This window comes from Capsicum annuum, chromosome 5, assembly GCF_002878395.1.
Source record: "Capsicum annuum cultivar UCD-10X-F1 chromosome 5, UCD10Xv1.1, whole genome shotgun sequence".
NCBI classification, from domain to species: domain Eukaryota; kingdom Viridiplantae; phylum Streptophyta; class Magnoliopsida; order Solanales; family Solanaceae; genus Capsicum; species Capsicum annuum.
In genome coordinates this window covers 90421471-90437998 of record NC_061115.1, presented here as the reverse complement: position 1 = coordinate 90437998, position 16528 = coordinate 90421471, and the positions used below count along the sequence as shown (strand labels likewise).

General features: G+C 35.3%; 1 protein-coding gene across 2 annotated transcripts; it reads left to right on the top strand.

Moving 5' to 3' along the window:
- The first annotated feature begins 1474 nt into the window (after positions 1-1474).
- Positions 1475-16394, top strand: LOC107870864 (probable arabinosyltransferase ARAD1). Of its 2 annotated transcripts, none has more exons than XM_016717543.2 (4): positions 1475-2438; positions 14739-15035; positions 15194-15289; positions 15720-16394. In XM_016717543.2, exons 1-4 carry the CDS (start codon positions 1950-1952, stop codon positions 16134-16136), a joined length of 1299 nt encoding a protein of 432 aa, XP_016573029.1. In that variant the 5' UTR covers positions 1475-1949; the 3' UTR covers positions 16137-16394. The 2 variants fall into 2 exon arrangements, with proteins under 2 accessions (XP_016573029.1, XP_016573030.1); XM_016717544.2 differs by having other exon boundaries at positions 1503-2438; positions 14766-15035.
- Positions 16395-16528: the final 134 nt, after the last annotated feature.

The following is a 16528-nucleotide window of genomic DNA, read 5'->3' as shown; positions in this document are numbered from 1 at the left end:
AATGAATAAAATATCGACAGAATTAATATGAAATAATTATCGAATCATATCTAGCCTATCCAAGAATCTTATACTCATACAGTGTAGCTTTAGAAAATAAGACATTAGTAGGCACCATAAAAAACAATACCTTTTCTCTGTGTCAATATTCATCACTGAGCTCCAAAATGTTCGATTGTCTTCACCTCCGAGATTCTCAAACCCCAATTTCAAGGTAAAAATCTCAAAATCCTACATTCATGCAACACTTTATCAATGCAAAGAATGATAATGAGATTTTTACATCCTCATTACCAAATTTGTTCTACACCATTTTTACCGAAGTCCTTAGTTCACAAGAAATGGTACGGTACTTTGGACAAAGTTTCTATTCTTCAACACAATTGCTAACCCTCTTAGGTAACTGAGTTTTTTTCGAAGAACCTATATATACATACATAAGATCTTAGCCCATGAAAAGAGAGAGCATTAAAATTGAAAAGGAAAAGGGTGTAAGATTTTGCATACAGTTCAAAAAGAAAAAGCATCAAAATTGAAAAGGAAAAGGGGTGTAAGATTTTGCATACAGTTTAACTAGACAAACCATGGAATTTTTTCCTTATTGGAGCAGATGAAAAGGGCAAAATGGACACGTGAAGTGAAAAGAACAAAGTAAATAGGTGGCATAAGAAATGTGAATTTACTAGTGTACCCTTGATAGTCACCCAAAACTTCACTTATATAAAGTAGAAACTAGTAGATCCATACAGAGAAGCAACATACAATATTTACGGTGGGTCTTGATAACATACTTTTTCTTCACTTTCAAAATAGTTAGACCCTTATTAATTGGATATATTTTTTTTAAAAAAAGTTATTAAAAATTTATTTTATTAAATTAACCTTATTAATTATGCTTTGAAAATTTAAATTTGAATGTATACAATTTATTTAGTTATTTATTAATAAGATAGCATTGAAATAACACAATAATATTTTCTTGATTTCATAAAAGGAAAAACTAAATTGTAACAAATGTTTAGAAAAAGGGTCAATTATTTTGAAATAAAAGAAGTACATGAAGCTAATATATATTACTCCTTTCATTTTATTTTATTTGTCTTGTTGACTTGACACACGTTTTTTTTTTTAAAAAGAACAGTCCGGTGTACTAAAGCTACCGCTATGCACGGTGGTCGGGGAAGGCCCCACCACAAGGGTGTATTGTACGCAACCTTACCTTGCATTTCTGCCAGAGGCTGTTTCCAAATCTTGAACCCGTGACCTCCTGGTCACATGACAACAACTTTACCAGTTACAACAACTTTACCAGTAATTTTTTTAATTAAGAATATATTCTTATTAAATTAACTTTATTAATGACTCTTTAAAACTCTAGATTAATTATTTTTACTTTATATTATTATTTAATAATAAAGATAAAAAATAAAAAAAAAATAAATAAAATTCTGCTCATTGAAGTAACTATTTTAGTATGGGATAAAGGTATAACGGGATGCAGCAACATTCTTCCCACTCTTTAATCTCCTTAAATATTTTTGTTGATAGCTCATTAAAATAGGGAGGTTTTCGTCATTTCAATTTTCAACCCAAAAATTTTCAAATTCATTTTGCTCCTGCAACTCCTCTCCCTCCCCATCGTGAACGACAGCTCACAACAAAATAATATAACACCAATCAGAAATTAAAGATTCCTTCCAATGGAGTTTGGGATCCAGCTTAAGTTAATTAGAACTTATTATAATTTTGATCTTCTTGATCCTTGGAAAAAATAAATGAAAGGGGATCAATTTGAAAATAGGAACGTTTACCATTCTTTAACCTAATTATTGGGGATAGAGAGATAGTGGGAGTTGGCCCAAATTTGATTCCTTAGGATCTAATCTTTCTGTTATGCACCTTTTCCATGAACAAGTATTGAATGTGAAGTTGAGATTAGAGAGAAAAAAATGAAAGTGAAAGATACAATGAGTAAGAGTTTAGTGTGTTTAGCAGTGTTCATTTTGTTTCTGTTTGGTTCATTGTTGTACACGGGAAGAATAGATTACAGATCAAGTTTTTCGCTATTCGATTCCCCGCTGAGTAAAGCTACGCCCTGCTTCACTGAATCGGAACCTCTGAAGGTTTACATGTACGATCTAGAGATGAAATACAACGTTGGTTTGTTGAAAGGCTCACATTATAATGCTGCTCCTGTGACTATTGAGACTTTGCCAGAGTGGCCAAAATATACGGGTTTGAGGAAACAACATAGTGTGGAGTATTGGATGTTGGCCTCATTGTTGTATGCAAGTAATGATGAAACCCGAGAGGCTGTTAGGGTTTTGGATCCAGAATCAGCTGATGTATTTTTTGTGCCTTTTTTCTCTTCCTTGAGTTATAATACTTACTATAGACATGGGAATGATTCAGAGGTCAAATTTGATGATCAATTGCAGGTGATCTCTTACCTACTATTTATGTTTTTCCTTAAGGACTTATTTCTTTTGAGCTTGCTTATTCACATGATATCTTCTGTCTGATTTGCATCTTCAAATTTATCTCTAATGATTCTCGTATTAGAATGATTTTATTGTCGTAATTCTCTTGAATGCTTTGTTCTTGTCCTTACACTTAACATTAGTTCCATCTGAGACAAGTGCAATTTTTTCTTTTTCATTTGTTTTCCTTGATAATTAAGCATAATTGTGCACTAGAACCTCTCTTTCTGTTACCTAATACACAGAGGATTTATATCTCCGACCCAAATAGTTTGGGTTGAGGTGTAGCTGAGTGATGATTTGTTTCTAGTATATTATCTGTCTCAAAAAACTTTTGTGTTCTTCATTTACACGCCCCCGTAATAGAAGAGGTGTGTTTGACTATTTTACCCTTATTTCTATCTTAAATAAAATCCCTCTTCATTGAATGTTTACTTATGTATTTTCCATAATTGAGGTATTTGTAGTCTTTCAGCTACAATTACTAAGGGTAAAATGGAAAAAATAATTAATTTTGTCTTGAACTTCTAAACTTAAAAATATTTTTGGGATAGATATTTTTACTATGACAAGGATTTTGAGAGGGAGGGAGTATTGATAAGGAATGCAAAACGATTAGTTGCTTTTGTCAGATTTGATTTTCCAATGAAGCTTATGTAAGAGCTTTTTTTCCTCTGTACGGCTTTCTGTTAGTTACATTACCACACTTCCTTCTCTTTATGAGACTTATTAGTTAGAGTCAAACTCTAGGGCCAAGATATTTCAACTGTAAATATGTCCTGTTAATTGAAAAGAAAGAAGATCTTTGTAAGTATCGTTTCTGTTTTACCAGACATTTTATTGGCAACAAGACAGTTCCTCACAAGTATATGATGAGAAAAAGATATCATAGCTCTCAACAAGAAATCTTGTTGAGGAATAGCATTTTGTTCCCATTTCTTTTTATGTACCCCATGAGGTTTCAATATGTATGGGAGATTATCTTTTGTAGAGGATCATATTCTTATACAGGTTCTCTACTTTTAGTGTTTTTCTTGAATACATGATTTCTTTCGATTATTAATAAGCTTAACTTAGCTTATCTAAAAACTAAAGAGAAAATATTGTACCTCATACTTAAGATGGTCAACCTGGAAAATAATAGCTGTTAGAAATCCAAATTCTAGTTAATGAGACCCTTAAAAACTTAAACCTGACTGTACGTTGTCTGGCAATTTACCTGTGACAGTGGAACAGCGAAGGCTTCTAGCAATTCATAGAGCAGCTTAAAGAAGCTGGCTATTTGAATTATTCAACTACATGTTTGGTAAGACACTTGAGATAATTTTCTATGTACATTTTGTTAACTCCACACTCCTTCCACTTAGGAAAACTCGACCTATTTAGACTCTTATGAAGATGAATAGAGGTTTGAGCATGAGCATACTTTATATTGAAGTCAGAAAACAGGGTGCAACAATAATTTTAAACATGAAAAGTAGCATCAGTTGATGAAAATTGCTAGGTGTTAAAATCCTGGAACTTATATTTTCTTGAATTATTGTTAAATGAAAAAGATTTCTGTTTAAGGACATAGGTCAAGTATTTTGGGACGTACAAAAAGGAGAGGAGGTCAAGTGTTCTGAAATAAAGGGATTCGTGTGAGTTGATGCTAATGTGCTCCATTTTGGTTAACCTATGAAAGTTATGGAGCATACTAGCATTTTGACTCGCTCAAGGAGGTGCTCATTAAAAAGGACTTCTTGAGATCCTTTTCACTGTTCATTCATATGGTGGTGAAGAATTGCTGCTTTCGTTGAAAGAAATAATAGATGCATCTAAAAGTTAAGTTGTTTTAGGGAAGGAACATGATAAGACTGATAAGATTGTTGCTTTAACATATGAAGATAATGTAACTTAGTTCCTTAGTTTCAGATAGGATAGAAGCAGTTATCTATTAGTGTTGTTAGTAGTTATCTATTAGTAGTTGTCAGTAATTATCTATTTGTATTTGTCAGTAATTATCTTTAGTAGTTATCTACAGCAGTAATTGCTTATGTCTGAGTTTAAACAGGAGAATCTGGTAGAATTCTAAAAAATATTATCCATCTTTATATCTGGAGATTTGTCCATTCCATACGGACTTGGTTATTGGTTAATATAGTGTTTAATATTCTTGCACTTTATTTAACCAGTAATATTTCCTTCTCTATCTCTTCTGCATGCTAGTTTCTATCATTGGTATCAAAGCAGTAAGATTTGCCATGGTTAACACACGGGCTAACGCTTCCCATAGCGAACCTATCATGTCGACTACTGATAAGATCAGCCAACAACTGACTACTATAGCAACAAAATTGGAAGCCATGGATGCTTTGGCTGCATTAAAAAGCACAAAACAGTCGAAATCAACGAGGAAAATCTAAAGTTTCACTGGAAGAAGGTGAGGTTGATAGCACTTGGAAGCATCAAGAAACTTATCGGCATCCTCACACAAAGATGGAATTTCCAAAGTATGAGGGGGAAGATCCTAGAGGTTGGATTCTGAAAGCAGAGAAATATCAGAGAAATATTTTCAAAATTATCAAACAGGTTGGATTCTGAAAGCAGAGAAATATCAGAGAAATATTTTCAAAATTATCAAACACCTGATAATTGTAAGGTTGATATGGCTTCAATGTCTTTGGAAGGAGATGCACTAGGTCTTTCTTGGATTAACAGTGAGAGAACCATCTATTACTGGGATGAGTTGGTTAAAATTATGCAAGAAAATTACGGACTTGCTGAATTTCATAATCCAAATGAACACCTGTGTGGAATCCAACAGACTGGATCAGTGTTTGAGTATAGGCAAGAATTCGAAAAACAGGCAGCTCGTATGCAAAACTAGCCAGAACATTGTCTGCTTGGAGTTTTCCTTAGTGGGCTCAAAGAAGACCTTCGCGTGGACGTTAGGATTCACAAGCCTCGATCTCTGTATAAGGCAATGAGTCTGGCTTTAGAATATGAAGGAAAACGTGGAACAAATCAGTCCAGTAAAGTAACCGATTGGACTTCTATATCACGACCTTCATCAATTGGAACTTCCTCTCCAACGGTTCAAGAATCCTTTAATTTTCAGTCATCCCGTCAACCAGTACGCTCTTTTCAACAATCATCGCTTCCAAACATTCGTCCTCTAAATATTGAACAACAAATTCACCGAGAAAAAGGCCTATGCTATCGTTGTGGAGACAAGTTTGCCCCAGGTCATTGCTGCAAACCTGGAACGTTTGCATCTTTGGAATTAATGCAAGAGGAGAACACACAGTCTCTTTCTTTTCACCTTGAGGACAAGGCGATTTTTCATGGGGAATGCACTGATAAGACTGATAAGATTGTTGCTGCTTTAACATATGAAGATAATGTAACTTAGTTCCTTAGGTTCAGATAGAATAGAAGCAGTTATCTATTAGTAGTTGTTAGTAGTTATCGATTAGTAGTTGTCAGTAATTATCTATTAGTAGTTGTCAGTAATTATCTGTAGTAGTTATCTACAACAGTAATTGCTTATGTCTGAGTTTAAATAGGAGAATCTGGAAGAATTCTAATGACAGAAGAAAAATATTATCAGTCTTTATATTTGGAGATTTGTCCACTCCATACGGACTTGGTTATTAGTTAATATAGTGTTTAAGATCCTTGTACTTTATTTAACCAGTAATATTTCCTTCTCTATCTCTTCTGCATCCTAGTTTCTATCAGAACACTTGGACCAATAAAATTTGCAAAGTATATGCATTCATTTGGTTTTATATAAAGTTCTACATGAACATTGTCAGTCAAAGAACCATTACCTTTGAATAACTAGATAAAAATACTAGAGGGATTCTTATGCCCATTCAACGTGGAATATTTGCAAAGGGACCATGATAGTGTTGGAAGAATTAGCCGTGACTTGGTACCAAGAAACATTCAAGTAGCATTCTTCTGAAGCCAAATGGGTGGGAGTTCCTTGCTGGTTGGATTGGTCAAGTTAGTGATTTGTGCAGTCTTTTGTTTGATTGGCGCATGAAAATATGAAAAAAAAAAAGAAGATGAAACCTTTGACTAGTATAAGATAGTTAAGAGAATAAACAAGCTATTGGTGAAGTTCGAGGTGATGTCTTATTTGAAATTTAGCATGCATAAGTAGAAAGAAATGTATATCCAATACACTGAATAGAGAAGTGGGATAAAGACTTGAACCTTGTTAACTATAAGATGACCCTCAAATGTTTTGACAAGAGATAGTAAAATAAAAGAGAGATGTTCCATAGTGTAGGAACTTGGAAGAGGAGTTGATGTATTAGTTGTTAATTGATTTTGAGAAACATTAAAGTCAAACATTCTTTTGGGGCCAAATCATTTCTGTACATACAATATCAATTGATTGAGCAATAGTAGTATTTAGGACCCAAGTATAACCATTGAGGTGGGAGAGAGTCCCTCTTTAGTTGAGTTAGTCAAGTAAGAAAGCTGTGCAGGCTTGTGCCATCCTTTGCTGGTCTGAAAAGTTATGAGATGTCAGAACATGGTAAAGCCTTTGGAGAGTATAAGGGAAAGAGGAAATGTAAAATGGCTATTGGCCAAGCCTGGTAAAATGTTGTGGGGCTTAATCCAAAAAAAATAAAAGGATGCATGAAGTGGGGAAAGAAGTAAATCCTACTACACATGAGAGAAAAAGAGTAATGATTTGAACCTTGTTAAGTGTAATAAAAGGTTGCCCAACAAGTTTTGACAATAGATAGTGAGCACAAATAAGATATAATATATTATTTTATCAAAAAAAGAAGATATATATATTCTATTTTTGATCAATTACTTAACTCAAACTACAAGGATAACACTACACATTTGTATGTTTCGCAAGAGCAAAGCCTTGGCTACACTCATAAAACTAGATCAGTAGAATTTAAGGATGTCATAGAAATATTAGGGTTCGAAAAATACTCTTGTTGCAGTGACATCCCTATGAAGGTTTAAATAGTAACCTGCTAAGCTATTTAATATTATATTACCGAGGAAAAATGACAAATAAGTAGAGAAAGAGTACCATGGTTTCGATATAAAATGATAACGAGCTTTTCATAGTGTACCTTGTCGAGAAAAGATATATCAGACTATGTGAAAGATTGTGGTAATAATTTTTTGGATAAAGAATATCATAGTAATAAACTTATGAGTCATACTATAAATTTTGAGAAAATATGATAGAGCATAGGCTTAGAGATTTAGAAGGGTGGCAATGAATAAATTGTTATTTATGGTGGTAGGATCTACAACAAATGTTATACTTTTGCTAACAGATTGGTGGACATTTGTAGGAAAAGAAAGTATCCAATGACTTAGATAAAAACATATGATGAATTGCCAAGAAACTCTTTCGTAGGTGTGGGAGGATAAAAATAATCCGTGTTAAATATATAAATTTCATAAGGGAGATGTACTAAGGAGCTGTTGTAAGCATGAAAACAACCGGATATAAAGCAGCTTTTCATAACTGAGTTCACACCAAGGATCTATTTTTAGCTTTACTTGTTTGGCTACTTATGGATGAAATAACCAAGTGTATGAGATGAAACTCCATGGTGCAAGTTATTTGCAAATGATATTATTAGTTGACGAAATTAATGAAAGTTAAAATCAACCAGAAACTTGAACTGAGGGGAAACTCCCAAGAAGTTAAGGTTTCAAAATAAGTAGGAGTTAAACCAGATATATACATTGCATGTTTAACCCCAATAAGGGGTCGGTTGTTGATAGAGTGTATAAGAATAGGACTAAATAGGGTGATTTAGGAATGCCAAAATTAGTAGTGCTGAGATTAGCAAACCTGGGATTAGTTATGCTAAGGTTATTTCTTATCCAATGTTTGGTTTAATGTATTAAAAACAATATGCATTGTTATATTTTTAAAATAAAATTGTTAGCTTACAAAAATACCCTTCACATTCTATTGTTTCATATGGTTTCTTGACAAAGATTTATTATTCATTTTTAAAAATGAAAAACAAAATAAGACTGGTATTTTCTCTTAAAATTATTTGAGGAGAAATTGTCATCTTGATAAATTGGGAAGAAGTGATCCATACTATATAAATATAAGGCATGAAAATAAATATAACAACAACAATAAATACTAGTATATAAATATAAAACATGAAATAAATAAAAAGAAATACTCAAAGAAATTTGGTTCGTGAACGTCCTCCCAAAAGACAAGATCATTTTCTATATGCTCTTTCCTTAAGATGAAGAAATTAGCCAAATTCATTGGCATTTTAGTTTTAGTCAATCTAGCACTGGAATCACACAATTTAAAACTCCCCCTTAGCATCATTTCTCCTTTGTTTTCAAGTCTACTCGCAATTTATAATTTTTCAACAAGCTGTGCTTTTCCTAGCTATTTCTAGTGCACGCTTTTTTCGAAAACACAAACTAGATCAGAATTCAAACGAAACTGATGAAGGATACTATTTTCAGTGATGCTAACTGCTGTCAGCTAGGCAGTGTTTTGGTCTTGATTTTTTGCTGTAATCTCTAGATTATTTTGCTGTAAGTTCTAGATCTTTAGAAGGTGGTTGTAGTGTGTGGTGGTGCGTAATTTCAGCACAACATTAGGAGACATGTTCCTAGGATTTTGGGGATATTTCAAACCATTTGTATTATATATTTTTGATGTATGTTGTATGAATGAAATCACTGCCACTTCTCAGATTTTCTTCCCTTCTTTTCATGTTTGTTTTTTCTCTCTCTCCTTCAATTGGTATCAGAGCAAGATTGATCTTTAAGGGACTGTTTTCTGAAAAAAAAACACAGCAAAGATCACCCAACAAGCTTAACTTGTTCAAGTCTCTTTCTGTCCAGTTTTCTTTTCTCATGGCTTCCATTAGCTCTTCTCTTTCACCTCCTATCTTTAATGGCAAGAACTACCAAGTGTGGGTTGTAAAGATGAAGACATACTTGAAAGGTCTTGGTTTATAGAAGTATGTTGAGGAAGACAATGCTCCAGAACCTTTGAGAGCAAACCCAACTCTTCAGCAGATTAGAAATCGTGAAGAAGAGATTGCAAAAGGTCCAAAAGTATTGTCTTTCATTCACACAGCCGTCTCCGAATCAATCTTTACAAGGATAATGGCATGTGAAACTGCCAAAGAAGCTTGGGATATGCTGAAGCAAGAATTTAAGGGGAGTGACAGGACAAGACAAATGCAAATATTGAATCTGAGAAAAGAATTTGAGATGTTAAGAATAAAAGAGACTGAAAAGGTGAAAGATTATATTGATAGGATCATGAAAATTGTTAATCAAATTCGATTGTTGGGAGAAAAAGTAGAAGAGGAAAGGATTGTTGAGAAGGTGATGGTGACACTCCCAGAGAAGTTCGAAGCAAAAATCTCCTCAATAGAAGATACTTGGGATATGTCTTATGTCACGTTGAATGAACTATCCAACACTCTTCAAGCCGTGGAGCAAAGAAAAGCTTTTAGAGAGGAAGAGAGTTCAAATGAAGTTGCTCTTGTGGCTGCTCAAAGGTCTATAGCTCAGTCAGATGGTGAATTAAAAGGGAAATTAAATAGAAGACATGGCAAGGAGAAGAAGGAGCAATATAACAACAAAGAGAGATATAGAAGATCGAAGTATCCACCTTGTCCCTATTGTAATAAGACCAATCATACGAAGAAGTTTTGTTGGTGCAGACCTGGAGTTCAATGCAAGGTCTGCAAACAGTTTGGTCATGTGGATAAGGTCTGCAAAACAAATCAAGCTCGACCAGCTCAAGTCCAGCCAACTCAAGTTGCTGAAAATGTTGAAGATTACGAAGAGAAGTTGTTTGCAGCTTCTATTATTCGAGAATGCACTATAGCATCTCAAGATCATGATGTGTGGCTTGTTGATAGTGGATGTACACATCATATGACAGCTAATTTGAATAGCTTTGAACGTTTGGACAAAAACTATTTTTCCAAAGTCAGAGTTGGAGATGGCAGACACTTAGATGCAAAGGGAAAAGGAGCAGTTGCTTGTTCGAACTCTCTCAGGTATAAAGCTTATTTCCGATGTACTATTTGTTCCTCAAATTAGCTTCTTAGTGTTGTTCAGTTGCTTGATAACAATTATGCCCTACTATTTAAAGATAAAGCATGTGAAATTATGGATCCAACTGGCACAAAATTGCTCACAGTCAAAATGCTCAATAGAAGCTTTCCTCTTGATTGGAAACATACTGAGATTGGAGCTTATGTCGGCATACAAGATGACAGTTATGTCTGGCATAAAAGGCTTGGCCACATCAATTTTAAGTCTTTAAAAATGATGCCAAATAAGGAACTTGTGACTGATTTGCCTTCCATAAATGAAAACTCTAAAACTCTAATGTATGTGGAGTTTGTCAAATTGGGAAGCTAAGTCAATCATTATTTCCTATGAATCAAGCCTGGCGTACTACTAAAAAGCTCCAACTAATACACTGATGTGTGTGGACCTATGAGCACTCCTTATAATGGCAGCAAATACTTTCTTTTGAAACAAAAATCTGAAGTATTTGCTGCTTTCTAAAAATTAAAGCAACTGTTGAAAACCAATGTGGCGCTTTGATAAAAATCTTAAGGTCTGATAATGGGACTGAGTTCACTTCCAATCAATTTAAGGATTTCCTTCAGAAAGAAGGAATTCAGCATCAACTTACTGTTACTTACACACCACAACAAAATGGTGTAAGTGAAAGGAAAAATAGGTCCATTATGAATATGGCTAGGTGTCTTCTATTTGAGAAAGGGCTGCCTAAGGTGTTATGGGCCGAAGCTGTCAATACCGCTGTCTATCTTTAGAATAGATTGCTGCCGAGAGCCATTGAAAGAAAGACACCATATGAAGCATGGATTGGATCCAAGCTATCAGTCTCACATCTTAAAGTGTTTGGCTGCATATGTTACTTTTACATTCCCGAAGTTAAAAGGGATAAACTTGATCAAATTGCCGATGTTGGAATATTTGTGGGCTATAGCAGCACTTTGAAAGGCTATAGGATTTTAAATCCTATTTCACAGCAAATACATGTGAGTAGAAACGTTAAGTTTGATGAGAATTCTACGTTGAACTAGAAGAATATGGTTGTTTCTCCTTTACGGATCACTAATCAAGAACAAGGTGTCCAAGAAGAAGAATCAATTCCAGATGAAGAAGATTCTGATGATTTTGCCGTAAGAGGTATCAGATCAATTGAAGGCACATATAGCAGATGCAATGTTGCTATATTGAAGCCAACAAGTGTAGACAATGCATTGCAAATTCCAGAATGGAGGGCTGCCATGGAGGAGGAGCTCAATGTGATTAACAAGAATGATACGTGGGTGCTTGTACCGAGACCTCACGACAAGCAAATTCTTGGAACTAGATGGGTGTTCAAAACTAAGTTGAACTCGGATGGCTCACTCAACAAGTACAAAGCAAGGCTGGTCGTAAAAGGTTACGCACAACAACATGGAATTGATTTTCTTGAAACCTTTGCACCAGTTGCAAGGTTTGACACCATCAGATTGCTTCTTGCAGTTGCTGAACACCAGGGGTGGCAAGTATTTCAACTGGACGTAAAGTCTGCTTTTCTTAATGGGTTTCTTGAAGAGAATTTATGTAGAGCAGCCTGAAGGTTTTAGAGGATCTGGCGATCAGGTATACTTGTTAAGAAAAGCACTTTATGGCCTAAAGCAGGCACCTAGGGCCTGTTATGCATGATTTGATAGTTACTTACTGAATTTGGGGTTCAATAGAAGCTGCAATGAAGCAACCTTGTATATCAGATCTCAAACTGATGAATTTCTTGTAGTTTCCCTTTATGTTGACGATCTGTTGGTGATTGGCAGCAGCACAAAGTCTATCATAGACTTCAAAGAGCAAATGAAGAAGGTTTTTGACATAAATGATCTGGGAAAGATGACTTATTTCTTGGGAATGGAGGTTAGTCAATCTTCTCAAGGAATTTTTATTGCTCAGAAGAAATATGCTGCCGAAATATTAAAGAAGTTTTGCCTTGACAAATGCAAATCAGTAAGTACGCCGGTAGTTCAGGAGAGAAACTAACAAAAAAGGATGAATCCGATTTGGTTGATGCTTCCATTTTTAGAAGTTTGCTTGGTTCTTTATTGTATCTATCCGCCACGAGGCCTGATATTATGTACGCAACAAGTGTGTTGTCAAGGTTTATGCATTCACCAACTGAAATTCACCTCAAAGCAGCAAAAAGAATTTTGAGGTACATTCGGGACACCATTGATTATGGTCTATTCTATAAAAGAACCACATTTATGGAATTGTTGGGGTTCACTGATAGTGACTGGGCTAGGTCACAAGATGACATGAAAAGCACTTCCGGATATTGTTTCACTCTAGGATCAGGTGTCATTTGTTGGTGCACAAAGAAGCAGGGGTCTGTGGCTCAATCAACTGCTAAAGCAGAGTACATTGCTGCCTCAGGGGCTGTTAATCAAGCTTTGTGGTTGAGAAAAATCTTGAGTGACTTGGCGTTTCAGCCAAGCAAAGCAACAGAAGTCCTTTGTGATAACAAGTCTGCAGTTGCTATGGTAAAGAATCCAGTCTTTCATGGAAAGACTAAATACATTAAAATCAAATATCATTCCATTCGAGAAGCTGAAAGAGAGAATGAAGTTCAGATTCTGCATTGCTGTGGTGAAGACCAACTAGCTGATATCTTTACAAAAGCACTACAGAAACAGCGATTCGAGGTTCTTAGATCTAAGCTTGGAGTAACAAGCAGCACTTGCATCAAGGAGGAGTGATGAAGGATGCTATTTTCAGTGATGCTAACGGGTGTCAGCTAGGCAGTGTTTTGGTCTTAATTTTTTGCTGTAATCTCTAGATTATTTTGCTGTAAGTTTTAGATCTTTAGAAGGTGGTTGTAGTGTGTGGTGGTGCATAATTTCAGGACAACATTAGGAGACATGTTCCCAGGATTTTAGGGATATTTCAAACTATTTGTATTATATATTTTTGATGTATGTTGTATGAATGAAATCACTGCCACTTCTCAGATTCTCTTCCCTTCTTTTCATGTCTGTTTTTTCTCTTTTCTCTCCTTCAGAAACACAAGCTAGATTAGAATTCAAACTACTTCCCATGAACTGGTGGGTATTTTGGAAAAGATAAAGAAAAAGTTTAAAGGGAATTTTCAGGGATATTTTGGTCTTTACCCATATTTATCCCATGTATTAAAAGCATGGTATTACTAATACCATGGATTTGGATGTATTAGTTATACCACCCTATAATACCAAATAGGGTGTATAACTAATGCATGTGCTACCAAACAAAGTATTAAATAATACCACAATGCATGTATTGTTTCTCCTAATACATTGTACGAAACGACCCCTAAGAAATATAAAGTTGAAGTGAGATTAGGCAGAACTGGTGCCATTCAGTTATCTGGGCTTAGTATATATCCAGGGGCAATGTTCTTAATTGATAGTAGAGATATTTAGGCTTCCTAATGGATGATATGATAAATGAAAATGTAACATAGAGAATTGGAATAAGATCAATTAAATAGAGGAGCTTTACAATAAAAAATACCTGTCAAAGTGATTCTTTTCTGGATCAAGAAGTTTTATACCTGTCAAAGTGAGAGCATTTAATATAACAATTTTCAGGCCTGTGAGTGTTGGGCTTCAAATGTCTAACTTATCTACTGGATGAGTGTTAAATGTGTAAATTGAGATCAATGTGTGGTCAATGGTCATACCAGATTAGACTAGATTATGATCACCCAATAGAAGGTACAATTAGCCTATATGTAGGATAAAATGATAGGTGGTCACCTGAAGCTGATTTAGCCATTTTGTACCTAGACTTACAAATGCACCAATGAATAGGTGCAACACTAAAACGATGATTGGAAGAGTTAATAGGGCGAGCTAAACTTAAACTCACAGGGAGATGAGTTATGTCAAAGAACCTACAACTTTAGGAATCCAAATGAACTTAGTGAAGATAGAACACAAGGATGATAAAACATCCATATAGACAATATTAACATTTTGGGATTAAGTTTTATGGTGTTGGTGTACATTAGGATTGATGTTTCAAGAGTCATTTTAGTTTGCACAAAGATAGGTATATCGGAGAAGTAATTCATTTAGCAGATTAGATTAGTTTAGAATTGAGATGAAGTACTAATGTTATTGTAGTTTTCCTCCCTGTGATACTTGTTCTTTTTCTGCATTGGCTTTGTTCTTCTAACAGGCTGAAATTGTTGATTTCTTACGAAAGTCTGAACATTGGAAGAGGTCTACTGGTCGGGATCATGTGATCCCAATGCATCATCCAAATGCTTTCAAGCGTTACCGGGAGAAGGTGAATGCTGCTATTTTCATTGTTGCAGATTTTGGTCGTCCTCCTCCCACTGTGTCTAATTTGAGGAAAGATGTAGTGTCCCCATATGCACACGTGGTTGAAACTTTTGAAGCTGATGACATTTCTGACCCATATGAGTCCCGTACAAAGCTTCTTTTCTTCCGGGGGAGGACAGACAGGAAAGATGTAAGCTTATTTGAATTCTGAATAAATCAATCATATAAACTCAAGAGATTGATTTATTTGAATCAAATCATTTGAGAATAATGTTCTCTTTCTTTTTTCCACGAAAAATCTTGTATTCTCAAACGATAAAAATTGTTCTGACTCTGTTTATGCTGCAGGATGGAAAAGACCGTCAGCAATTGAAAGACATGTTAAGTGGTCAAAAGGATGTTGTCTTTGAAGCAGCAGGAATCTCGGGGAAAGGTGTAAATGAAGTAAGTTGTTTAGTTATACAAACTAATTATGTATAATTGGGGGGTATCGCTTTGTTGTTACAACTGGAAATATGAGATCACATTCCAATGTACTTTCGTATAATGCCATATGTTGGATCCTTAATTGTTGGCTGTGTCCGTTGACCTTCCAGTTTTAGTTTCCCTGATGTGTTGGTTGCCTTTTTATTCTGTCACTTAACATTATCACAACTCACAAGGTACCACTGCAGTTGAGATTCCACAAAGTCCCTCGCCTACCTGAATAAAAAAATAGTCCCCCACCTAATAAATTGGATTAACTTAAAGATGACTCATCCTCTCCAACGATTTGCTCCTTTTTGTTCTGACCCCCTTCCCCCTTTCCCTTAATCTCTCGTTATGTTTGCCTTTGATTCTTCCATTTACTTATAGTTATCTTATTTGATGTCAGTCAACAAATGGGATGCGTTCCTCAAAGTTCTGTCTACACCCAGCAGGGGACACCCCATCATCTTGCCGCCTCTTTGATGCTATAGTTAGCCATTGTGTTCCTGTAATTGTTAGTGACAAAATTGAGCTGCCTTTCGAGGATGAATTGGACTATACCAAGTTCTCAATATTTTTCTCACGCCATGAGGCAAAGAAAGAAGGATACATGCTTGATCAGCTCAGGACCGTTTCAAAAGCTAGATGGCTTGAAATGTGGGGCTATCTGAAGAACATTACCCATCATTTTGAGTACCAGTACCCTCCGAAAAAGGGTGATGCTGTAAACATGATATGGAGGCAGGTCAAGCACAAGCTTCCTGCTACCAAACTTGATGTACATAGAAACAGGAGGCTGAAAGTGCCAGATTGGTGGAGATAGTGCTTGAAGCTTGCTGGTATTATACTGTACATTTGTATACATTCATAGGCAAAAATCCCTCAAGGGGAACTCTTAATCGAACGAAGACAGTAATAATTGCGTTGAGATAATATTAACATTAGTTGAACAATTCTGGGTCCTCTTTTTCCTGGAGACTGGGTTGGATTTTGCAACGATAGCTTACCCAACATTTGTATGGTACTGTAGCATATTCTTTCATTGCAATATTAGAGGCTGAGATATATCATTTTCCCACTAGAGCCATGTGTTCAAGGGAGTTTTTCTCAATCTGATCCGGTTAGGCACGTAACATGTTCTCTTACAAGTACTGTGATTCTTCAATTCACCATTCGAGTTGGGCTAGTTAGTCATGTCAGTTGTAGCAGCTTCAA

What these genes read in the sequence shown, in the direction of transcription:
- LOC107870864 (XM_016717543.2), top strand. Translation starts at nt 1,950, where the DNA reads ATGAAAGTGAAAGATACAATGAGTAAGAGTTTAGTGTGTTTAGCAGTG. An exon ending in AATTTGATGATCAATTGCAG is followed by an intron (nt 2,439 to 14,738) that starts GTGATCTCTTAC and finishes TTCTTCTAACAG; the next exon opens with GCTGAAATTGTTGATTTCTT. An exon ending in CGGGGAAAGGTGTAAATGAA is followed by an intron (nt 15,290 to 15,719) that starts GTAAGTTGTTTA and finishes ATTTGATGTCAG; the next exon opens with TCAACAAATGGGATGCGTTC.